We start from the raw sequence: 26,467 nt of genomic DNA, 5'->3' as shown, positions 1-26,467 counted from the left end.
TCATTTTTATCAAATCAATGAATTCACATAACAAATCAAGTAAGTGAAGAGCATGTGATGAAAAGTAGCTGTCTTCCCTGTTCCTTCTCACCTCCCAGCACCACTGCCTGGTGGTGACTTCTTTAATTCTCTTACTTTTGGTACCTTTCATGAAGGCACCACTATATAGAAAATATAGCGTTATTGTGATAACGCTAATCAGTATTTCTCAAAATATTAGTTGCAAACCACTACAGGATCATGAATTTCATTTAGGTGGAGGTCTTTTAAAATTTTAATTGATATATTATATTTATAGATATTTATGGGATACAAAGTGATATTTCAAAACATGTATATGTAGTATGATAATCAGTTCAGGGTAATTACCAGCCATCACTTGAAACATTTATCATTTCTTTGTAGTGATAACATGTAAATGCCTCTCTTCCAGTTATTTTGAAATATGCATTATTGTAAACTGTAGTCACTCTGCTGTACAATAGGATGCCAGAACCTATTCCTGCTGTCTAACTATACTTCTGTACCTGTTCACCACTCCCTCCCCAGTCTGTGGCAACCACTGTTTCATTTTCTACTTCTATGAGATCAACCTTTTAGATTCCACATATAAGTAAGATCATGTGATATTTGTCTTTCTCTTGTCTAGCTTATTTCATTTAACATAATGTCTTCCAGGGTCACCCATGTTGTTGCAAATTAAAGAGTTTCTTTCTTTATAATGGCTTAACCGGATTTCATTCTGTGTATATACCATATAAAAATCTGTGAGTGCATTGATAGACACTTAGGTTGATTCCATTTCTTGGCTACTGTGAATAGTGCTACAATAATCGTGGGAGTGCAAATATCTCTTCAGCATACTGATTTATTTTTATTTCAATATATACCCAATAGTGGGATTGCTGGATCTGGTATTTCTTTTTAATTTTTTAAAATTTCATTTCTGTATTTCAGAAAACCTACTTGAATACACTTTGAAACGAGTGTACCACAAAATAGAATATACTTCAAATGTTGAATACACAAACTATTATAGTTCAAATCTGAATACTGGTAATTTCCCTTATAAAATTCAACTAAAACACAAAGAAAGAAAAGAAAAGAAAAAAAGAAAGAGAAAGAAAGAAGAAGGAAAAGAAACAGAAGGAAAGGAGACGAAGACAAGCTCTGGATATTAGAGCTACCTGACAAAACTTCACACTCAGCCTAACTGTAGCCCTGAGGCTGGTGTGTCTGCACAAATGCCAGGCTAAGCCAGTGACACAGGCATGCTACAGCAGAAGGTCAGGGCCAACTGTTAATTCGTCCACAGTTAAGAAACTGACAGACTTAAACTACCATATAAAATGTTACATGTAAATTCTATAACAATACTGTGCTAGGTACAAGATTTAAAAATTTTTTCTTTTAATAAAAAAGCTTCTCGTTTCCCTCCTCTGGGATTACATAGTCTATTCACTAAACAGTCTCATCTGTTCTTTTTATTTCCTTCAGTTGAAACATGAGACTTCTGAAAACACACAGGTGACGGAAGTATGGGCTGTTTGGCTAGTACAATGTGGGAAGTTTTTTTATTTAAGCAGTAATTCAAGTGTTTATAGGTAACTTGCTCTAAATGGGGCGACAGATGATCATTTCTGAGCCTCTCACCTGTCTTTTACCTTCTGAGACCAGAGCACCATTTCTGAATCCCAGCCTCAAATCCTAAAGTTTATTCCTCATCCCTTGAGGACCCAAAAACAAACAGTCTTGGCAATACCCTTGTTCCTAACCCACCTGGACTGCAAAGTGTACACAGGATCTTCAACAGCAGTGGGGGAAGATGCTCCAGAAACGGGCTCTGAGACCTCTGTCCTGTAATTGACTAAGATGCAATCAACTTGGATGAAATAAACACAATCACTAAGGTCTTTTTCTAGTATTAAAATCATATATATGTCTGTTCACTCTAAGAAGTGAATTTTTTTCTTTATTCAAACAATTTTTCTTTGTCCTCATAGATCATTTTCAATTTTTTTTTTCCAATCAAGGATTGGGTCAGACACAGCCACTGGGCAGCTGACATGAGATCCGTAGTTTGTAATTAGAAGACCCAGAAGGTCACCCACTCTTATTCCTAGAGAGCTACTGGCACAGCAGGCAGGGCTTACAGCCTAATTATGTTTTTTATTACACAAAAATTCAGTGCATCAAAAATAGAAAGAAGCCCCGCCACTACATTTGAAATTACATTTTATTTAAACAGGTAAAAATTTACACATCCTTTTAAAAACTAAAATGCAAAGTCAGTAATCGAATCAATAATATAAACCTATTTATAGCAGTAATTAAAATAGAGGTAACATTTACCAGTGTGAAAATATCACAGAATTCAAATCACACTTGGATCTTCAATGATTCGAGTGTGTATCCGTCACAGCAGGGACTGGAAGATTGAGATGAACTCTCATGCATGCGCCATCCCCGGTCAAGTCCTTCCTCATCACTGTCCATCAGCTCATACAGTGGGGTAGCTGGCTGCTGAGGCAATCCCACAATGGTTTTTCCGGTCTTTGGCCATCTTTATGTAGCCATCCATGCCCCATTCTTCACCCCAGCTGAAAAAACAGCAGGTTTTCCGTTTCAGAGAAAGAATAAAGCCCAAAGGGTTATTAACAGGAACATCCAACTCAAACACTGTGCCAGAGGCCACAGACTTAACAGAAAGAATCAAGAGAGGCAATGTTTCTGTTTATTCTTAAAAAATTATTGAGTCTGAATCTGCGCATAACATCCACCCATCTCAAAACTGTGACCTTTCACAGAACTCAAATCAGAGACAGGAAAGGAATAGCATGTCTTTGCAGCCAGATATGCCTCAGAATTAAGAAAATGTTCAGATTTAGACACACATTTGTACAATGGTACAAACACTATATTAATACTCCCAGCATGTTTGTGACAGTATCTTACTTTTATAATCCAACATTAACATTCTATGTTCAACTTAGACTTCTGGGATTTCAGAAGTATGCCTAAGGGCATGTGATACTATGGAAACACTGATTGCAAAGAAATACTCTCTTTTGAATTTCAAATATAAGTATTATTGGCAATTTATACCTGTTCTTCACCAGCCAATATTTACTGTTATCTGATCCTGTTCTTTCAAATCCATAGCCAACCACCAGCACACCATGATCCATGTCTTCACTGCTACATTCTGGCTCAAAATAAATGCCTGGGATAGTAAAATGAAGAGTCGGGTAAGAAGCTCCAGAGGACACACGACAGTAACCCATCCTGTCACCCACAGGGAATGAGGCATCTCTGAATTCAGTGAAGTGACACACATTCTAGATAGCACTTAACAATAAGATCTATTGTTGTCAAGGCTAGGGATTTAGGATCTCATCTACAACTAGCAGAAATAGAAATCAACATAAATCCTTCATATAAAGACTTTGCTAAGGGAATAAAAGACCACTCTTTGAAAGCTTGTAATTCTACTCTAGGCTATCAATCTAAAAAAACAGCACAGAACACCAAAATCCTTGAATCAAAAGGCTCTTTTCAGATTTAAAAACGGAAGTAAAATCGTTGTAAAAATTACAAAAATCCAACAATTACAGAATATTTAATTATATTAAACTATCCAGTAAATGATATAGCTATTTATTAAAAAGTTACAAAGTACTTATATTCATCGAGATGTGCTCAACATGTCAAATGGAAACATCAGGTATACATACTGCATGTACAGAATTAATAGCTATGATGCTAAGCACCTAAGTATCTACACTGAACTTTACAAACCAGAGTCTATCACACTAGTATGTCATACTCTTTTTCTGAATCAATTTCTACAAAGAAAAAAATACTTACCTTCTTTATAGAACTGGAAGGACTCATGACCTGCATCAATAGCAACAGAAATGGGCCCCACAGTTGCAACTGCCTTCATCAGGGCCTTCTCCAGCTTGGGGATGTCCACAAAGCCAGTGTCATTAGCAACAGAATACTTGGGATTGTACTTACAGGATTCTTCCTTTCAGAGATAAAGGGAAGAAAGGACTTGATTACTGCTCTCCTCCTCCTGGGAACAGGGGTTAGAACCACAACACTCAGCAGTTGGCAGCTTAGGATTTCCAAGTCACCATAGTTATAAATCATCCAGGGGCATGAAATGCTATTAGTTAATTTGAAACTGAAAACTGGCTCCAGTCTCTTCTATGAGACCCCCCAGGTTTATTTCCCTAAGAAATTTTTCACAATAAAGAAATGTGTAGATGTAGAATGGTTTGTATACTCTTCATGTTACACAGAAGCAAGAACAGCTGTCTGTTAACCATCTAATCACAGGACTGCGCAAAGGCTTAATAATTTATAATGACAGTACTGACAATGTGCAGATACAGATTCTACCATCTGTGATTTTTTTTTTCTTTTTTGAGACAGGGTCTCACTCTGTCACTCAGACAAGAGTGTATTTGCATAACCACCTCCCAGGCTTAAGCAATCCTCCTACCTCAGCCTAGCTAGTACCACAGATGCACATCACCACAGCCGGCTAATTTTCTTTATTATTTTGGTAGAGTTTTATCTTGTCCAGGCTGGTCTCAAACTCCTGAGCTCAAGCGATCTGACCGGCTCAGCCTCCTAAAGTACTGGGATTATAGACGTGAGCCACCCCACCCAGACCTAATACATGAATTCTAAAAAAGGTATCTGTTATCTCTGAAAGTGTTTCACTTTCCAGAAGCTGAGCTGGAATGATTAGATGAGAAGCTCCACTTACGGTTGCCTCGTATGGATAGGATTCCTCAGAGTCCAGGCCTCCGTTCTCCTGAACATACTGGAAGGCATAATCCATTAGGCCACCATTGCAGCCCTGATTGCCTTGAGGCCCAGAGCAGTCTACCAGATTCTGTTCACTCAGTGAGACAAGCTTCCCAGTTTTCCGGAACATCTGTCCTTCAAGAGCACCAGTCGCGCTAAAAGCCCAACAAGAACCACACTGACCCTAAAAAGGGAATTTAAAAAGCGGTCATCGGTAAAAACAAATAGTAAGACTTTACAGCTCACAGATCTGAATACTCTTAAAAAGTGAACTGCCCATCGCTTTAAAGTCTACCAAAACAAAGATGTCAATTGCTTCTTGGCTTTCCTGGGAAGAGGGGAGGTCTGAACCTGACATTGTCTCACCTGATTCTTCACAGGAGTCACGTAGCCTTTCTCTCTCCAATCCACAGATCTGGGGGCCTCATGAAGCAGAGGTTCCTGGAACACTTTCCCGTTCCTGGGCTTGCGGTTTTGAAAGCCATTCATCACCTGCCTGAATTCTTCATTGGTCTTCAAGGAAAAGTAAAAAAAATGTTGCACAGCAAGAGATTACTTTAGTAAAGAAGGGAGGAGGAGAAGCACAGAGTTCAGCAGTCCACAGCGCGCTCACCATGTCTCCAAAGGTATTCATGGCCATTGTGAAGCTGTGTTTCCCTTGGTTGTATTCGTGATTGTGCAGTTCAATCGTCTTCATGTTCTTCTCCCACACTGCTCTCCTCCATTCTTCTTCATTCTAGAGGCAAACATGTAACTGATGCTCTTTATATCTACCTAAAACCCAATGCATGCTCACCAACTGAATCTGCAGACAGAGATGGAACGGAAACCACAGCAAGGGAAGGCTTGACACCTCTTGGAGCTGCTGTTCTCCAAATTGAGACACACAGGGATGAATGCCCACGTTGTGCTCATAATCAGTGCCCTTAGGGTATTACATTATACTATTGGTAAAAGCTGCCCTCTAGAAGCTACTCTCTAGCTATAACTTCTCAACAGTAAGGACTATTCTTTCTGAAGCAGTTTCAGGCGCCACTAACCTTGCCGTATAATCTGTTGTGCATCGCCTTCCACTTGATCCACTGTGCCTCTAAACTGTGATTGAATGTTAGAGCAGCTGAGGCTAATCCCAGGCAAAAGGCAGCGAGGATAAGTGTAGGATTCATGTTTCAAAACCTAAGAAGGGAAAAGAAAGGAGGATCTGATTAGACCAGTCCTAAAAAGCCATTTTACTGCCCCCTGAGGTACTAGGGCCACCACGGTAGAATACACATATTTAAATGATTCTCCCAAGCATTTATTCAAGGACTGTGGAAGAGGCCAAGGATGTGGTTGGAGAAAAACAGGGCAAGTGGAGGTACTGGATGGACCCACCAAATGAAAAGCAGCATGCCCAGCGCTGTAGGAGTTGAAACGGTTCATGCAACGATAATTTAGGTTATGAGAAAGGTATCAAAGTACCTTGTGGGTGAGAAGCTTAAGGCAACAAGTAGGAAACCAGGGAACAGTTGATCCAGGTTTTGTACCAATGGCAAAAAAATCCACGTTTTGTGCCCAGGCAAAACCTCCCTAATGATAAGGTGCGATCCCAATTAGGGGCAAAGAGACCCCCAAGAGTTAAGAGGTCTTCACACACTTTCTTGACTAACAAACAGCAGAAGGTGAGATATGTTTTCCAACTTCTCCTTAAAAAATTTTTTTTTGAGATGGGAGTCTTGGTGTGTCGCCCAGCCTGGAGTGCAATGGTGTGACCTAGGCGCACGACAACGTCCACCTCCCAGATTCAACCTATTCTCCTTCCTCAGCCTCCCGAGTAGCTGGGACTACAGGTGCCTACTACCTCACCGGGCTGATTCTGTATTTTTAGTACAGATGGGGTTTCACCATGGCCAGGCTGGTCTCGAACTCCTGATCTCAGGTGATCTGCCCACCTCGGCCTCCCAAAGTGCTGGGATGACAGGCGTGAGCCACGGCGCCCGGCCAACCTCTCCTTCTTAAAGGAAATCTTTCTGAAATGCTTTCCCAAGAAAAACTGGGAGAGGCAGCACGCACTGCTCCCTCCTTCACTCACTTCGGCCTGTGCTGCGGACACCCCAAATTGCTCCCCTAAATCAGGGACGGGGTCAAACGGCCGCAGGCGGGAAGCCAGCGCCCCGCGCGGGCTGCCGGTGCGGCAGAGCCGGGGACGTGCCGCCTGCTCCGCACCCAGGCGGTAGCGGTCACAGGGTGTCTGCGGTGACGCCAGCAGGAATCCCGCTGTCTGGCACGCGCAGGCCGAGCTTCCCCGTCTGGCCAGGTCAAGCCCCGAGTCGGCGCGGCGCGGCCTGGCCGCGATACCGGCGTCCCCCCCGCCCGGAGGCTGGCCGGCCCGCTCCAGCTGGGACCCCCGCCCGCAAGGTCTCCACGCCTCCGGGAGTTCCTCAATCGCCCTCCCCGGCTTCCCCACCTCAAGGCCCGCAGAGCTGAGGGCACACGCTCTGGTTCCCGGGGCTGGTGCACACCTCCTCGACCGCGTCGTCTCTTCCAGTCCTGGTCCGGCCACAGCTGGGCCTGCCCGGCGGCGCTTTCCCGCTGCGGTCGTAGCTGCGCAGGCGCACTCGGCGGAGGCCGCTCTTCAGGTTGCGGAGGTCGCGGTTCTGGCCCAGTTTCGCCCGACTCTGCCTCTGAAACATCGGATTTGGGCTCGGCCGGCACCGCCCCACCGCCCGGCTGCGCTGCGATTGGCTGCGCCGGCAGCTGGGCGGGGCCTCCGGGTCCTCTGACCCCCGGCGCGGTTCGTGGCTTGGTACTGACTGTCCCGGAGCGGGGCGCGCCTGCCTCGCTGGACTTGGGGGAAGCGGAGCTAGTCCCTGGGGGGCCGCGCAGGATAGGGTCGGGCGTCTCCCTGGAGCGCTCAGGTCAACTAAGTACCCGACTGACTGCCCAGGGCGGGTGGCTCCTGAATAGACGTTTACAGCCAGCCCTGTGTGGACTTTCAGCTTAACCCTGCTGTTGCTTAGTCCTGGAGTCCGCAGAGCCGAGAGCAAAGGTGGGGCCGGGTGGAAGAACGCGAAGAACGCGGAGCCCGCGGGCAGAAGCCTTATCGCCCACTTACGGGTGGTGCAGCTGGGCTTCAGAAGAATCTGATAGGGAAAGACACCCCCCAAACACGAGATGCTGTCGTCAAGACCAGACCCTAGGAGGGAGGAGACCGTGGAGCGTCTTGTCACGCGTCCTCTCCATTCAGGAATTCTTCCTTCTCCCACGTCTTTCCCGAAACCAACAGAAATGAGTTATTTACAGAAACATTTGGTTAACAGAAAGAAGAAAAGCAGTCGAGACAATTAGAAGCTGCCCACCCTCTAGGTTATGGATTACAACTTCCTTGGTAACAGTCTTTCTCTTGACGTTTAAGAAATGTGATGACATTTAAGCCGGGCGCGGTGGCTCAAGCCTGTAATCCCAGCACTTTGGGAGGCCGAGGCGGGTGGATCACGAGGTCGAGAGATCGAGACCAACCTGGTCAACATGGTGAAACCCCGTCTCTACTAAAAATACAAAAAATTAGCTGGGCATGGTGGCGCGTGCCTGTAATCCCAGCTACTTAGGAGGCTGAGGCAGGAGAATTGCCTGAACCCAGGAGGCGGAGGTTGCGGTGAGCCGAGATCGCGCCATTGCACTCCAGCCTGGGTAACAAGAGCGAAACTCCGTCTCAAAAAAAAAAAAAACAAAAAAAAAAAAAAAAAAAAAAAAAAAAAGAAATGTGATGACATTTAACGTCAGGATTTAAGATATAAAGAATGGAGAAATGTAGATAGAGGAAAAATATGTATCAATCCATATAGATATTAATTTATATAATTAAGGATTTAAGGAATTAAAAACTCACAAACATTCTAAACTTTCGTCATTTCATTTTTTATTACATAAAAACATTCATTGTAGAAAATACCTTTTGGGGAAAAATATAATTATGTCTGCCCTTTTCCTTCATGACCTTTTCTTATGCATATTTAGACTTTGTTAAAAATGAAGTCACTCCAAAACCTAAAATGCAATAAAAAAAAAAGAAAAAAAAAAGAAAAAAAAAAAATGAAGTCACTGTATATTTGTTTGTCAATTGATTTCTGCTGAAGATTAAACTGATAACTCTTTTAAAGCACAATTACCTATAATTTAAGTGGTTAAAATATGCCAAACATACCAAGTACCATTTAAACCAATTTTAAATGTATAATTCAGTGCCATGAAGTACATTCACCTTGTATTACCATTACTCCTTGTTTATCCCAGAACTTATCTTCAAGAAGGTAAGTTCCATCCCCCCTCTCCTAGTGCAGGCATCCACCATTGTTTCCTATCTGCAGGAATTTGTTTACTGTATTTAGAGATTATTCCTCTTTTTCTGCATTACTTCCCTGGAGAACCAGTCAGAGCATGTAGAATACAATCTAACTCTGATATCTGTCCTAGTCTCTTTTCTGATGCTAATAACAGAATACCTGGTGCTGTGTAATTTATGAGAAACAACATTTATTTCTTACAGTTTTAGAGGCTGGAAAGTCTGAGGTCCAGGAGTGCATCTTGTGAGGGGGCCTTCTTGCTTGTGGGGATTCTTTGCAGAGGCCAAAGGTGGCACAGGACATTACAGGGGACTGAGTGTCCTATCTCCGGTCTCTCTTCCTCTTCTTTTAAAGCCATCAGTCCTGGCTGGGCACGGTGGCTCACGCCTGTAATCCGAGCACTTTGGGAGGCTGAGGCAGGCAGATCACTTGAGGTCAGGAGTTCGAGACCAGCCTGGCCAATAGAGTGAAACCCTGTCTCTACGAAAAATACACAATTTAGTGGGGCATGGTGGTGCACGCCTGTAATCCAACTACTTGGGAGGCTGAGGTGGGAGAATCTCTTGAACCTCGGAGGTGGAGGTTGCAGTGAGCCGAGCTAAAATCGCTCCCCTGAACTCCAGCCTGGGTGACAGAGCGAGAGTCTGTCTCTAAGAAAGGCACACACACACAAAAGGCATCAGTCTCATTCTCAAGAACACCTATTGGTCTATTAACCCATTATTCCATGAATGGATTAATCTACTTACCATTAGGGAAAAGCTCCTGTGAGCCAATCACCTCTTAAAGGCCCCGCATTTTAATGCCACCACATTGGAGATAAGTTCCAATGAGAGTTTTGGAGGGCACAGACATGGAAACCACAGCAGTTTTTAAACTTATTATTTTATGAAAGAAAAGCAATATTTTGTGGTGTTATGTAACTGGAGTACCTACATCTGTCTTGGTTCTGACTTTGCAGATTTCAGGATCTCAAGAAGTTCATTGGAACAGCTGAATATTTCTACTGGGTGCTTAGAGCTCACTTGATCCCTTATGATTTCCTTACTGGGGAGTGTGAGAGAAACTGCTTAGATGGCCTTCTCTTCCCCAACTTTGAAAGAGAAAGAGAGAGAGAGAGAGTTGCGAGTGAGTGGCTTTGCTCTACAGCACCTGCCTGGTGAGGAGCCTCAGAATCTGGACTGTGGCCTCCCAGCTCTCAGGAACTCCATTCACCAGCAGGAGGGATGTCATGTTCACCTTGTTATTCATGAAGGAATTGGAAAACAAACATTCCAGGGTGTGAGGTCAAGAGCTGGAAAACTCCAAGCCTCTGGCACCTGAGCCAGGAGAGATGTCGGGAGTACCTGCAGGATATATCCATGTTCTGCCACCTTAGTTCTTGCTTTGCTTGAGCAGAAGAGCAGAACAAAGAGCTCATTGACTCGAGGAGCATCATGGCAACTGGGATGTACCTGGAAGAGAAGAATCCAGGGTATGATTCACAACCAAGTCCTGAAGAAGTGGGGCCTGCACTTGACCTGCGCAGGGTGAGTGGTGACCCAAGTGCTGGGGCTCTAGCCATGGGTGATCCTTCCAAACATTGCCAGCTTCCTCCTGCAGAGGGGCTGGTATCATTTTCTTCATTTCTCATAACCTGCTTGGGAGCACAGCTTTGGTTTCTGCTTTCCCTGGATCAGGCCTCCCACACTGCAGTTGCTCTAATAAAAACTATTAGCAGCAACACAGCACCACAGAAGCAGGCTCCTTGCTAACAGTGATTGCTGATGATACTGTCTTCTAGAGACCATTCTAATGACTAGGCAGCCTTGGTGCAACAGCTTTTGTCAGTCATGAGGAGCACTTCCTTGTCTGCACAGAGGAACTGAAACCAATATGACCAGTAAAATTTACCCAAAGCAATCACTGGGATACGCATCACACCATCATGGCCCATCATATCACTTTTGTTCCCATTTCCTCAGCACCAGTACTCTTTTATTTGGGGAGCAGGACTGATGCCCTTGAGTTACTTATAGTGACTCATTAGTTTGGGGATTTGCCAGTATTTTCAGCAAACTTGAATCTAGTGAAACATTTGATTGAACTGGCTTCCCAATTTGAAACAAACCAACACTACTCAGGAACCCTATTTACAGCAAGGTGTCAGGAGTAGGAAGGCATCTTGCACTGTCACCTTAACAAACGTGCTGACCTGTGAGAGGACGGTCCTCTCTCCTGTAACAAACAGAGGGTAGTGATAAGCCAGGTCCTGCTGCCCCTACATTCTGATCACTTAGAGATAAGCACATGTGGGTGACTGCAAGCCCTCCAGCCTGCGTCTGCATTCTCCAATACTTCCGTGACCTCTCTCATTTATGTCCTGCACTGATTCAGAGGTCCAGTCCTGAGTGTCAAAAAGAAACATTCGTGAGCCTTCTAGAAATCAGTCACTCATTCATGGATTATATTGACTTTTTCCCTACTAAACACATCTCCAGAAATGCAGACTTGGTAACTCCCTTTCTGGATGTCTTTCCAAGGCCCCAAGTGACATTGATGTTCTATAGACAACATCTTACACAGCAAAGTGCTTCTGGGGGTGGGAACCAGCTGACCTTCGCTGGAATCCTGACTGCAGGTTTTATTTAGAACATGGGGTCTCATTTTGAAAAGCTCTTAGTAGTTATCATTCACAAGAAGTTCACAGGTTCCAGAAAACACTGGACAGCATTCAGGGAAAGAGAAGGGGCCTAGATGGAGAAACGGGATCAGTGTAGCCAGAGCATCCTGGGGGAAGTGCACTGAGAGATGACGGGGCAAATGCATGTGGGTGGTGGGAAGATGAGCCACGCAGATGGCGAGGACACTGTCCAGACAACCTCCCAACTCAGGAGAAGGGACTGAATCCAAGAGGAGAAGAGGAGGGATGAGGCTGGGTGCTGAGGCATGCCCCAAAGTCTAGGAAGTCTATGAAAATCAGACACCTGTAGACTTGATTTTGATGTCCTGATAGAAACAGGAAAACAATGCCACGCATAATTTTTAAAGGCTTTGCTATTTTGGAAAATAAGCTTCTCCTCTGAGGCTAGATTCAGCTCCTCTCCTCTGAAACATGTTTAATTCATGGTTTCTACTTAATTCAGATTTTCTAGTTTTGTAACAACTTAAACTAATTGATCTAGCTTGCGGGCGGGCAGGAAGGAAGGAAGGAGGGAAAGGAAGAAAGGAAGGACGGAAGGAATGAAAGAGAAACAGCAAAATAAAAAAAGGGAAGAAGGAAGAAGACTACGCAAGTCTCCATATGAAATGTTTCTGCCATGTAAGCCAGGAACTCCTGCTTTTTTAAAACCGGGGACTCCAAAGTAGTCTGGACTCCTCAGGATCCGCAGGGACACCGGTCTGGATATTTCAGTGAACTGTGAAACAAAGCACTGATCTGCTCCTGTTCCACCATGATGCCTCCAGTCCTTGGGCCTCAAGGGAAGATAGTATTTGTTTATTCTGCAAACACTAATTCAGGACGCACTACTTGTCAGGTGAGTGGTGAGCGTGATGGTTGACAGGCAGACACAGACAATAATCAAGTAAATGAGTAAAGAGTAATTAAGGCCACTTATTTTGGAATTAAATAGTTTTGGGTTCAAATCATAGTTCAGTTTCGTTATAACCATGTCACTTTGGGTGAGACACTTAAACCTGTAGAGCTTCCATTTCCTCACCTATAAAGAAAAATGTAAAATGTGGGTATTGAGAAGATTGAAGTATACAGGTTAGGTAGTGCTTAGAAAGCAGTTCCAAGCACACTGCTACTGTTCTTAAAAATGTTTTGGAAGGTAGGCCGGGCGCGGTGGCTCAAGCCTGCAATCCCAGCACTTTGGGAGGCCGAGGCGGGTGGATCACGAGATCAAGAGATCGAGACCATCCTGGTCAACATGGTGAAACCTCGTCTCTACTAAAAATACAAAACATTAGCTGGGCATGATGGCATGTGCCTGTAATCCCAGCTACTCAGGAGGCTGAGGCAGGAGAATTGCCTGAACCCAGGAGGCGGAGGCTGCGGTGAGCCGAGATCGCGCCATTGCACTCCAGCCTGGGTAACAAGAGCAAAACTCCGTCTCAAAAAAAAAAAAAATGTTTTGGAAGGTTAGAGTGCCCCTGAATTATTAAAACACTTTTATGGGAGCCATACCTTAACATATATTACTGAAGATTTTAGATAGAATTGTCCAAAAACACAGAAAAGTAATGGAGAATATGACAAGCCCTTGAGACTTGGGGAAGGCCAGTCAGCTGAAGTCTTAGCACAGAGCAGAGAGGGACGGATTAGAGATACAGGGCCATAAACATGACCTGGAGCCATGCCAACAAACTACTTCCAGTGAGCTGTTTTCTGTGGTCTGATGTAAGGTGAAAGAGCTTCTGGGCTCTTGCAGTTTCTCAGCCAAACCATGTCCCATCATCATTGCTTTTACCCCTGTTGTTTCTTGGTTGTTGAGCCCCAAAATGTGTGATGCCTCTAAAGAGGTTGTAAAAGTGGGCATGATCTCTGCCTAAAATGCAAGCTTAACTGGCAGTGGCCCATCTGGAAGGCCTGTGTTTTTCTCTTTCTTCTCTTGCATATTCTCAGAAACATAATAAGCACATCAGAAACGACTGTCTTGATTTCTAGCAAAAAAAAAAAAAAAATCGACTTTCTTGGCTTATAGTGGACTGACCATTCTTGTGTTGTCCTGGCAAACCAGATGTGGAGCAGACAGGAGTGAACATTTGCCTTCAAACTTCAGTCTGTACTCCTGACCTGTTCATAATTTGATGAAAAAGTCATTTATTTGTTTAAACATATAGAATATGTGAATGTTTAATTACCAGATAGAGCAAGTAACCCACCGGTTGTCTGGCTTATAAGCAATAATGTCCCACATTCCTTCCACCTTGTTCTTAGAGCACGAAGCCTGTCGTTGAGGTGTCTTGACTTCCTCCCTTTGAAATTTCCAGTGAATAACTTGCTGGTGGCTATTTTCAAGGATTTTCAGAAGACCTTCGCCTTCATCTTTCTAGCAGTTTCATCCGTTGTTTTTCAATAATTTTTTTTGGTGAAAAACAAAACAAGTCATCATTATGGAAAACACAGAAAAGACAGATAAGCAAGACAAATGGGGGAAAAATATCCAAAGACTCACCCAAAATCCCACTGTCCTTTTTGGGCTGGTGGAACCAGTGGTCAACTGAGAACACACTGCTCACTCACGTGGCAAAAACTGCAGTCACCTTGTCATGTATTATGGCATTTGATCATCAGAATAACCCTCATGACTACTTTACCGATGAGTACAGTGAGGTTAGAGAGGTTACGGAGCTTGCCCAAAGGCACAGGGCTAGTAAGTGAGGAAGCCAGGATTTGATCTCAGGAGGTGGAACTCCTGCCAAACTGGGATGCAGTGTTGCAGGGGAGCATGGGACCCTGGTACTGAGGGCTGCCAGTCATTAGGAGAATTGCAGGAGGACCACAGGGGATGGTTTAGGCTAAACCCGACCTTCTCCACAATTCCCAGGAGCAGTGACCAAGACACCGCACCCTTTTCAAGGGCCCCAACCGGGAGGTCATTTCCCACCACACAGTTCCTAACTCTCACCTCCTGCTTCCATGGAAAACTTCCTCAAAAGCACTTCCTGTTTTCTGTGACTCTCCACTGAGTTTTGGAAAAATCGTATCTTCTCCCTGGGGTTCTGGAGCAGGTTGTAGGGTAGGTGTGGGGTGGGACAGAGGGCAGAATACTCACACGTGACCTCAGTCTCATGCCTGCAGACCCGTGGTGTATATAACGCAAGGGTAGTGATACTTTCTTATGAAAATATATGATTTTTTTTGTGGGTGTGTTCCCTTTACAAGGACATCTCCACTATACAGACAGGGGTATTGTTTTCTCAAAGACGATCAGGATTTTAACAATAGGAATGTAAAGAGAAAAAAGAATCAGTGTTCAGCATTAGACTTTCCCAATAGATTTCTGAGTTCACAGTGGTCCAAAAGCCAAGGCTGAAGAGAGAGGAAAAGGTTTTCTAAATTCCTGGAGCCAGTCTGAAAACGTCCCTTATGAACTTAGATGTCAGTGTTATGAAGGAATTAAGTGTCCATAGCTTGGTGGAATTGGAGAAAGAGGAGAGAAGGGTCATCCCCAAAACCGGGGGAGTGACGAGTTTTCTGCAAAAGGCTGAGGGCTGTGGCCTCCTTGCACTCATGCCTTGGGGGGCTGAGCTTAGAGCAGGTGGGCTCTGGAATATTTCCACACGCTGGGTTACATGGAGGGTGGGGAGGCAGGTCAGACATGTTGGGATGACCAAAGGCAGCAAACACAGACTACTCAGAAGACCCCAGGACACTTGCACAACCATGGGGAGGATGAGTGGTTCCCTGAACAATGAAAGAGACTAGATTTGGGGGAGTGTGATCTAAGCCAAATTAATTTCAAGAAGATTAATGTAATATGATAGTTCTGGAAAGCCTACTGGAGTAATTAAGCCCAAGAGCAGGGTTACCGCCCGGGTGAAACAAAAAGGGGCTGATGAGTTACCACAAAGTGGGAAGAAATGGTCAAGTGTTGATGAAGCTTGGGAAATTCAAGTGTACAACTTCTCGTAGGCCTGTACGGTAATTCCCATGGCCATACTCTCATGTCCAGTTTTACTCAGGCATTAACCAAGACAAAGGCTGACAAACATAGAAGAGGAATGCTAGAGTCTCTTTAATGGTGTGGACGTTCTCTTCATCAGCCTCACGCAGTCAGCTTCAGGGTGACGCTTCCCGGCTGGTGTTCTTTTCCACACGCTGTCTTCCTCCTGGCTGACTTGACATGATATGCATGTATAGTGTTCAGGGATCTTGAGGGATCTACTCACTTTAGGTGCAGACCTCATCCAGGCCGTGCCAAATAGTGTTTTAGAATGGTCAAGGCTTAGTGCCCAGGATCACCCAACCAGATCACCCATCCCTTTGCAAGGAGGGGACAGACATGGCCATGGGAAAGCCTATGGCTTGATGAGTTGAGCGCAGGTTGAAATTCAGGCCCCACAGAAGCTACCTCTAGGCAACTTTGTGCAGTCTACAAAGTCTGTATGAGCAGCCATATCATCTACTTACTGCTCCATGCAGGACGCACAGAGCTCACGCCTGCTCACTCAGGCTCACCTCCTAGGATGCCTCCTAGGCAGGCAGAAGTCAAAGCTGGCTTGCCACACTCACACTGTAGGACCAGGGACCCGGACGTGCCCTTGCTACGCTCACCAGTCTCCCAGGCTGTCACCACTGCCCTCGGAAGAGCTCGCACTGCTGATATTCCAACCTCTTTTCTTGCTCTTGCCGGGAGGTGGCAAGAGGGTTCCCTTATTCACCTGCCCACCGAAAACCAATTTCTTTTATAGCAAAATAGACATAACATAAACTTGACCATTTTCACTATTTTTGAGAGCGGCATCAAGTTCACATTGTCATGCCACCATCACCACCATCCATCTCCAGCACTTTCTCTTCATCCCAAACTGAAACTCCTAACCCATTCAGCGGTAAATCTTCATATCCTTTTCTCTTAGCCCTTTAATTTTAAATAGAGGAGGATAGTATTTTTGAAATAATAATGTTTATTTCTTGTTGACTTTCTTATCAGCCATCTGTCCTTGATACAGGCAGAAGTCCCATTGTCTTGGGAATATTTAAGATTACAAAAAAGGAAATGGAGCCAAAAAGAGCCAAATGCTCGGGGTTTAGCTTCTATTAATAAAACAAAATTTTTGAGCCCCACTGGCTTTCAACAAAATGCCAAGCTTTACAAACAGAGCTAAACGTCCTTCCAAAGTCTAACAGGCTCCTGGGAAGCTGGGTGGGTACCCAGGATGGCCTGGCTCCAGGTCACCTTGCCTTGTACCACTGCCTTTAGGAGTGAAAACAATCATAGCTGTGCTAACAAATAGTGGAGTGGGTATCGTGGAGGACGATTCAAGACTTCTTTGTAACCTGGAAGACAGACCGTAGAACAAGGGATGAGAAGTACAGGTGGCAAGTGTCCACGTGCTTAGGAATTAAAATCTGCTCTTCCAGTCCTCCATCCCTGTTTGAGCAGAGACCGACTGACTCTTGTATTTCATAACAGGTAATGCTCTGGCTGAACTTTGAGACATTCCACTTTCTCCTGACTCTCAAATCCTGTGTCCACCCCCCCTATTTTTTTTTTTGAGACAGATTTTCGCTCTTGTTGCCCAGGCTGGAGTGTAATGGCACGATCTTGGCTCTCCGCAACCTCTGCCTCCCAGGTTTAAGCAAGTCTCCTGTCTCAGCCTTCCAAGTAGCTGGGATTACAGGCATGCACCACTATGCCTGGCTAATTTTGTATTTTTAGTAGAGACGGGGTTTCTCCATGTTGGTCAGGCTGGTCTTGAACTCCCGACGTCAGATGATCCACCCGCCTTGGCCTCCCAAAGTGCAGGGATTACAGATGTGAGCCACTGTGCCTGGTCCTCGTGCCCCTATTTTAAGAGCAACCACAGTTACTGTGCTTCCTAAAGTGTGGCCCTCCCTCAGAGGTCTTAGGCAAGTTTTAGTATTCAGGGGATGGAATAAACATGGTCATGAAATGTGTCATGGGACGGGGCCTGAGGGCTTTTCTTGCGCTTCTATGCGTAACAAAGAGCGAATGCTCCTGAGCAAACAAAACACAGCAATAAACTTTAGAGTCACACGGCTCATGGTGTGGTTGTTATTAGTCCAGGGAAATGGAGAAAAATGAGGAACGCTGGATGACTTTTTTCCCCTAAGTTATTCCGTTGAAAGAAAGGTTCATTATTCTAAGACTATAACCTTCCTGCTTTCTCTCTCTCTTTTCTTTCCTTCCTTTTTTCCTGGCCTTCCTTGCTGCTGCTGCTCCTCTTCCTCCTCCTCCTCCTCCTCCTCCTCCTCCTCCTCCTCCTCCTCCTCCTTCTCCTCCTTCTGAGGCAGAGTCTTGCTCTGTCACCCAGGCTGGAGTGCAGTGGCACTATCTTGGCTCATTGCAGCCTCTGCCTCCTGGGTTCAAGTGATTCTCCTGCCTCAGTCTCCCGAGTAGCTGGGATTACAGGTGCATGCCATCATGTCTGGATAATATTTGTATTTTATATTTGTATTTTTTTTTTTTTTTTTGAGACGGAGTTTTGCTCTTGTTACCCAGGCTGGAGTGCAATGGCGCGATCTCGGCTCACCGCAACCTCTGCCTCCTGAGTTCAGGCAATTCTCCTGCCTCAGCCTCCTGAGTAGCTGGGATTACAGGCACGAGCCACCATGCCCAGCTAATTTTTTGTATTTTTAGTAGAGACGGGGTTTCACCATGTTGACCAGAATGGTCTCGATCTCTCGACCTCGTGATCCACCCGCCTCGGCCTCCCAAAGTGCTGGGATTACAGGCTTGAGCCACCGCGCCTGGCCCTATATTTGTATTTTTATAGAGACAGGGTTTCCACTCTGTTGGCCAGGCTGGTCTTGAGCTCCTGACCTCAAGTGATCTGCCTGCCTCGGCCTCCCAAAGTGCTGGGATTACAGGCATGAGCCACCGTGCTCACGCCTGTGAGCTTCTCTATGTTCTTATTTTTTTTTCTTTTGGAATAGTTTTCTCTATTTATTAATTTCTTCCTTTCCTTTTTCTCTTTCTTTTGGGGCACTATGATTGGTGACAGCATTGGATAGTTATTACTGTTTTGTTCTTTGCAAAACAAAGTGTCAGAGTGTCGGTTCCCCCATGTTCTTTATAAAGGTTTACTATTTCATAACATTCCCAAAGTGTGGGACCCACTGGCAATAGCAAGCTTTCTCAAGGTTCAAGAGACAGTTAAAAAAAAAACAACCTCTGGGAGCTGTGGCTCACACCTGTAATCCCAGCACTTTGGGAGGCCAAGGCAGGTAGATCATGAGATCAGGAGATCAAGACCATCCTGGACAACATGGTGAAACCCTATTTCTACTACAAATACAAAAATTAACTGGGAGTGGTGGTGTGTGCCTGTCGTCCCATCCCAGCTAGTCAGGAGGCTGAGGTAGGAGAATCGCTTGAATCCAGGAGGCGGAGGTTGCAGTGAGCTGAGATCACACCACTGCCCTTCAGCCTGGTGACAGAGCGAGATTCTGTCTCAAAAAAAAAAAAAAAAAATTCCTTTTTATTTCTCATCTCATTTTCAAATTAAAAAATGAAAATAGTAATTCCAGAATGGCAAGAGAGAATCTAATCAAGCCTTCAGTTTACTTTTGCCGGGCTTATGGAGGGATAAGATAAAATGTCAGTGGGTGAAAACAATGAGATAAATTCACAGCGGAGAACATTGTACAGTATCACCAGTGTCGCATGTTTGCTCAGGGGCTGGCTGCTCTCCATGTCCACAGGATGTATCGGAGTCTTCACTCTGTGTGGCTTGTTTTGACTCAAGGTGCTCCAGGAGTATGTGTCCAGCCACCAAGGTGGGCAGCAGAGTTTGGAAGCTGAATCCTTTAGTACCTGGAGCAGCAATGGCAATGGAGCCACGAAGAGAATGGCCCAGAGCACTGGGGAGGCTGCCTTCCTAGCAAAAGTTATCTGCACAGAAGTTCAGGCCATGAAGCCAGACGGAGAAGGACACGGATAACAATTGAATAATGAGTGTTGGCATCAAGAAGCATTTAATAGGCCGGGCGCGGTGGCTCAAGCCTGTAATCCCAGCACTTTGGGAGGCCGAGGCGGGTGGATCACGAGGTCGAGAGATCGAGACCATCCTGGTCAACATGGTGAAACCCCGTCTCTACTAAAAATACAAAACATTAGCTGGGCATGGTGGTGTGTGCCTGTAATCCCAGCTACTTAGGAGGCTGAGGCAGGAGAATTGCCTGAGCCCAGGAGGCGGAGGTTGCGGTGAGCCGAGATCGCGCCATTGCACTCCAGCCTGGGTAACAAGAGCGGAACTCCGTCTCAAAAAAAAAAAAAGAAGCATTTAATATAAGTCAGTAGATAATTAAACTTGGGATGTCAGAAAAATCTTACAGCTTATGTATAATCAAATGAAGCTAAACTTGACAGAGGGTTCCCCAGATTTGACAATAATCTTTAAAATTTATGACACTGCCTACAATGGATTTTGAAACTCAAAGTTTTCTTTTTTTTTTTTTTTTTTTTTTTTTTTTTTTGAGACGGAGTTTCGCTCTTGTTACCCAGGCTGGAGTGCAATGGCGCGATCTCGGCTCGCCGCAACCTCCGCCTCCTGGGTTCAGGCAATTCTCCTGCCTCAGCCTCCTGAGTAGCTGGGATTACAGGCACGCACCACCATGCCCAGCTAATTTTTTGTATTTTTAGTAGAGACAGAGTTTCACCATGTTGACCAGGATGGTCTCGATCTCTCGACCTCGTGATCCACCCGCCTCGGCCTCCCAAAGTGCTGGGATTACAGGCTTGAGCCACTGCGCCCGGCCCGAAACTCAAAGTTTTCTAAATCAATAACAACTATAATTATTGAGTAATTAATCTCACGTGATGGTGGAAAGAATACATTGTTTCCCTTTCTGCTAAGAGAGTGATATTACAAAACCTGTTATATGTAGCAAAAAATTTGTTAAAAACTACTGTAAGGTGTCTCAGTCATTGATTAATAAAATAATGTTTTTTTCTGAGAGAAAAGAAAACCAGAGAGAGTGCAACATAAATGCAAAGTTTTGCTCCACAATTAATATTTTCCCTTTTTGGATTTTAATTGTCATGTACGGACAGCCAAACACCACATATATCATGTCCAGTCCAAAACACAGAAAAAACTTGTGCATAAAGATGTTTAGCCCAGTTTTGTTTTCAGTAGGGAATAACGCCTGAGTGCTTCACATTAGGGAATTGGGATATGACACCATTATTATGGTATTGTGCAGCCATTAAAAGGAATGTTTCTGAAAAGCTTCTAATAACATTATAAAAAAAACTGTGTCATAATCTTTGGTTTGAAAAAAGCAGGGTATAAAATGAACACTTCATATGATTTTAGTTACGTTTGAACATGTCTAGAAAATACAACCAACGGGAATAAAAACTTTCATTGCCTCAAATTGCCCCAAAGGCAAGGGGCAGCCCCTGGCCGGGGAAGGCCAGCCTCAGGAAGACTGAAGTTGCTGACTTGTGCTTTCAGCAGCAGCAGCTGCTGGTTTCTGCTTCCACGTTAATCTGGGTCACAGAATCCCGTGATTTACAGAAGCCGCCCTGGCTCATTCTTGGGTGACTGGCCTGCCTTCCTGGAAGACAGGATGATGCTCATCAATGCTGGCTGTGACGCAACCTGAGGGCTCTGCAGACTTCCCATAAGACACACACTGGGACAGGACCCGCAGCATTTGAGGCTCTGCTCTGAGGATGGAGCAGGCGTGATGAGTGAGACAGGAAGAAAGTTCTCCGGATGTCCTGCTTAGTAACCGTAATTGTGGGAAATGGACACTCATGGCTGAATCAGCAAGAATCAAGTCTCTTAGAAAAACAAGCCATTATGACCTGATAATCTCTTACACCACACACACACACACACACACACACCACACCACACACCACACACACCACATACACACATACCACACACATGCACACACAGCCCCCACACACATCACATGCACACCACACACATGCATGCACACACCCCACACACCTCACACATACCCCACACACCAAACACACACACACACTCCCTACACATGCACACACCACACACACTCCACACACCAAACACACACACCACACACATCACATATACACACACCCCACACACCATATACATGCACACACCACACATACACCGTACCATACACAAGTGCATGCACACATCCCCCACACACCACACCCCCCCCACACATACACACTTCACACACACCACATAAACACACACACCATACCACATGCAAACCACACATGCATGCACACACCCAACACACCTCACACACACACCGCCACCCCCACATACACCACATACAGACATGCACACACACACCCCACACACACCCCACAAACATATATGCACATATCAACAAAGACAAACATACATACACACATGCACAATACACGTATACATACTTGCACATGCACACTGCTATACATATGCACGTGACATGTGCATATATGTTAATATATGTGTACACAAATGCACACATATATGCGCAAAATACACATGCATACACATGTATACTCATGGCACACACAGTTACACACAGGCACACACACATATACACTGCAGTATAGTAGACTTAGTAGAATAGCATGAGGGGTCGGCACTTGTGGTCAAATGGCCTGACGCTTAGTCTTAATTGTTAATAATTGAACTGTGTCATTTTGTCTAAATCTTTTCATCTCTGCTTCCACTCCCCAAAGAGTGTGGTTGACTCAAACCGGTTGGAAGTTCTCTTTCGTTGTAAACTTCTGTGATTTCAATGGGAAAAGATGGCATCATCCACCCAGAGCTCACCTGAGCTCCTTCTCTGTACCCTGAGGAGGAACCTGGGGTCCGGAGTCACGGCACGGGGTGCTTGTGAAGCCGACATGACCCAGTGCTAGCCCCAAGGGTGTTGCCACCAGGGTTAGCCGAGTGACCCCAAGGACCCCCTGCTGTGGGCATTTCTGTGACTTCTCCCCTGCCCCTCCTCCCCCCTCCCGACACTTCCCTCCTTTTTGATCAAGAATCCACATTGGGAGCAAATAGGCAGGAATCAGCAACCTTCTGAGGCCTAGTGTTTACAGGAAGCGCTCCGCAGCTGTCTGTCCAGGTGTCCTGGAGGCCTTTCCAGGAGTTCCTTTCTGCTCAGCGGAGGTGGAAGGGGCTCACTGATCCTTAACTTTCCCTATCAGAGCGGCTTCCTTGGTCCACTCTCTCTGGCCATGGCATGCATTTGAGACAGACAAGTGGTCCCTGTCCTGAGTCAACATCTGGAAGCTACCAGGTCCTGGGCTGGCGGGATTTGCAGCCTGTCATCAGCATGTGACTTTTGGTGGTAATGCTAAAGTCTGACCTCCCCCTCAGGTTGCAACCCAAAGCCAAGCTATGATCTGGATCGCTGAAGTTTGCCCTTGAGAGCAAATTCCTCAGGAAGCTGTGGAGCTGAGCCCAGAGGCCTCAGTGAGCCAGGGCTGGGCCCTCACTCTCCTGCTATTCCTGATAAACAGTTCAGTTTAAGTTCTCAGGAATTCACAGTCCTGCAAAGACTGTGGTGTCATCTCACATATGAATTCAAACTAAAAAGAAACCCTTTGCAAACTAAAAGAGAAAAGAAGCCAAACAAAACTCTCACTTCTTCCTCCTCTGAGTACCACTTGAAAGTTCCTTTTTTTTTTGAAATAACAAATATTAACTCTTTAAAAAGCAATCCCTTTTCCTGTCCCCCATTTCTGGGGGCCTTCTTCTGCTGGACTGCTCTGAATGCAATAGGTAGTCTTATACATAACTCTGCCAGCTCTACGGTTATCTGGACATTTTTAGGTTCCAGATTTATCTTTTTAGTTTTTTTTTAAAGAAAATACTGTGGTAATATACATAACATAAAATTACTACGTTAGCCAACTTGAACTGCACAGATCAGTGGCATTCAATACATTCACACTATTGTTCAATCATCACCATTATCCACCTCCAGAAACTTTCATCTTGCAAAACTGAAACCATCTTTTTTTTTTTTTTTTGAGATGGAGTCTTGCTCTGTTGCCAGGCTAGAGGGCAGTGGCACGATCTCAGCTGACTGCAACCTCTGCCTCCTGGCGATTCTCCTGCCTCAGCCTCCCGAGTAGCTTGGACTACAGGCGCCGACCACCATGCCTGGCTAATTTTTTTGTAATTTTAGTAGAGACAGGGTTTCACCATGTTGGCCAGGCTGGTCTCGAACTCCTGGCTTCAAGTGATCTGTCTATCTTGAGCCTCCCAAAATGCTGGGATTACAGGCATGACCCACCATGCCTGGCCTTCATCTTTTTATTTATTTATTTATTTATTTCGAGATGAAATTTTCGCTCTCGTTGCCCAGGGTGGAGTGCAGTGGTGCAATCTCTGCTCGTTGCAACCTCCACCTTTCGGTTTCAAGTTATTCTCCTGCCTCAGCCTCCCGAATAGCTGGAATTTTAGGTTTAAGCCACCACACCCAGTCATTTTTTAAATATTTTTAGTAGGAAAAGGGTTTCACCATGTTGGCCAGGCTGGTCTCGAACTCTGGACCCTCAGGTCATCCACCCATCTTGGCTTCCCAAATTGCTGGGAGCTACTGTGCCTGGCCCATCTTCTTACTCTTTATGAAAGCTTTCCACTTCTAAGCTCCGATCCCCCCACTGCCCTCTTGGTTTTACAGCCCAGCTGTTATCTAGCAGTTGTTTATGCAAGAACAGCCAGGCTGGGCTCCTCACTTTGGAGTGACTTTTTTTGGGGTCACTATATCAGGGCTCAGTAAGACCAGTGTGGATGCTGAACAGGGTCAAATGTAGTTTTACGGTTTCTGTGAACCCTGTAGTTGTTACCCTAACACATTTTCTACAAAAAAGACCAGCAAAATTTCCGCTGAGTTCTGATTCCTTTTAGAAGGTGTAAGCGTTGAGATTTTGGAATCCATCTCAGCTCCCACAGATGACTTCAAGCTCACATCATACTGGCTTTTGTCCACACTGGAGATCTCAGGCACCCCAGGGTGGCCCAAGTTTGGACATGTACCCAGGGGCTGTTACACTACAGTGAAGAGATGATGAGGAACATGGCTCTTGAGTACATTTCACAGCAACTCTGAGACAGGGTCCCATGATTGGCTTTTCTTTCTGACTCCTAGAATTTGCGCCTTTTTATTGTCACTATGGACATGGGAGGTAAGCTATGGTCTTGTTTCCTCCCTCCTCCTGCAGGGGACAGAGCCAGCTACACATAGCGGGGAGTGGTCAGTTTCAGCCTGACCAGAGTTTTTGGTACACAAGACCCCAAACTACCTCTTGAAAAGTCCCCCAGGGCATTTCCCAAGATGGGGCAGTGAGTTGAGTGATCATGAAGCTCTTGACCTGTTAGGTTGCAATGATTCCTGAGCGTGTTCCAAACATTTCAGGAGCCCGAGGACCCCATAACCATATGAACGGGTCCCTGTCCTAGGACTTGCATAAAACAGAAGCACCGGCTGGGTATGGCGGCTTGTGCCTGTAATCCTATCATTTTAGGAGGCAGAAGTGGGAGGATCGCTTAAGGCCAGAAGTTTGAGACCAGCCTGGGCAACACAGTGAGATTATCTCTTAAAAAAAAAAAAAAAAAAAAAAAAAAAAAAGCCAGCCATGGTGGGGAATACCTACAGTCCTAGCTACTCAGGAGGTTGAGTCAGAAGGACTGCTGGAGCAACCATGAACTATGATCATGCCACTGTACTACAGCCCGGGTGACAGAAACCAAACCCTCTCTCTCTCAAAAACAGGAAAGCATCAAGACTTTTGCAGTACCTCAAATGTATCTGCTCAGCATCCTCCCTCACCTTTCTTCTGCTAACAGAACCCTGGTCTTAGGGAGAAATGCTCGTCCCCCAACATCCACCCCAGCTCACTGGGTGATGAGGCCAATCCTAGTAACTCTATCTCCTCCACATTTGCACAGGGAGAGCTATGTGACTCAAGCTAATCCAATCAGTCCCACTCGGGAAGTTTACATACAGATGCTCCATGAGACAAACACCTCTCCAGTTTTTAGCTACCTGCTGCTATATTCCTGCAATAGGAAGCAGTCTTTCGAAGTAGGAGAGAATGAGGCCAACCCTCAGGATGCAGCTGAGACAAGAAAAGGAATTTCCACTCCATCAGGCGACCACAGTCTCCATTTGTCTTATCCTCTGTAGACACAGCTATGTCTAGTTTTCATTTTATTCATCAGTACTTCGTTTCTCATTATAAAAGTTAATCGTGTTTATTGTGGAGAACTTGCAGGAAGCAAAAATGAACTGCAAATGTTAAGAAAGTCATGAAGGTTTTTTTACTGTAGCTTTTCTCCAATCAAAGCTTCCTCTGTTCCCTGTTGCCATGACTAAAAGAGTCAATTTGGTTTACTGGTTCACCCAAGAAAAATCTGAGGAGCCTCTTTTCTTTACAAGGGGAAGAAACATGAAAATCATCTGGACTCTTTTTACCTTCCCACATCATTCCTAATTTTAGTAATAATCAGCATCTAAATAACCGTGAGAGTTTAGGTGTGATGATTTTCTTGGTTTTGGAGTGGGTTGTCCTGCTATGTGGGGTGATAGCAGTAAAAACACAACAAATAAAAGAAATCCTTTTGAATTAAAGATCAACAAAACTAATGCAACAAGCAACAGTTTATTTATAAAAAAAGAAAAAAAAAAC

General features: G+C 45.0%; 1 protein-coding gene across 2 annotated transcripts; it reads right to left on the bottom strand.

Moving 5' to 3' along the window:
• Positions 1-2,218: 2,218 nt before the first annotated feature.
• CTSL (cathepsin L) lies at positions 2,219-7,462 on the bottom strand. Of its 2 annotated transcripts, none has more exons than XM_003941140.4 (8): positions 7,268-7,462; positions 5,862-5,997; positions 5,435-5,557; positions 5,188-5,334; positions 4,781-5,005; positions 3,868-4,030; positions 3,106-3,223; positions 2,219-2,600 (listed from the first exon to the last, which is right to left on the bottom strand). In XM_003941140.4, the coding sequence occupies exons 2-8, from the start codon at positions 5,985-5,987 to the stop codon at positions 2,501-2,503; spliced, it is 1,002 nt and encodes a 333-aa protein (XP_003941189.3). In that variant the 5' UTR covers positions 5,988-5,997; positions 7,268-7,462; the 3' UTR covers positions 2,219-2,500. The 2 variants fall into 2 exon arrangements, with proteins under 2 accessions (XP_003941189.3, XP_003941187.3); XM_003941138.4 differs by having other exon boundaries at positions 7,323-7,410.
• Positions 7,463-26,467: the final 19,005 nt, after the last annotated feature.

The sequence above is a fragment of the Saimiri boliviensis genome, chromosome 2 (assembly GCF_048565385.1).
Source record: "Saimiri boliviensis isolate mSaiBol1 chromosome 2, mSaiBol1.pri, whole genome shotgun sequence".
NCBI classification, from domain to species: Eukaryota; Metazoa; Chordata; class Mammalia; order Primates; family Cebidae; genus Saimiri; species Saimiri boliviensis.
Note: the sequence above shows the minus strand (reverse complement) of the source record. Positions and strands in the feature narration are given on the sequence as shown.

Bases quoted from the DNA above. Each gene is read 5' to 3' on its own strand.
- CTSL (XM_003941140.4), bottom strand. From the start codon at position 5,987: ATGAATCCTACACTTATCCTCGCTGCCTTTTGCCTGGGATTAGCCTCA. The intron at 5,335-5,434 runs GTGAGCGCGCTG...TTTTCCTTGAAG, and splicing joins TGAATACCTTTGGAGACATG to ACCAATGAAGAATTCAGGCA. The intron at 2,601-3,105 runs GTATAAATTGCC...CTGTTTTTTCAG, and splicing joins TATTGGCTGGTGAAGAACAG to CTGGGGTGAAGAATGGGGCA.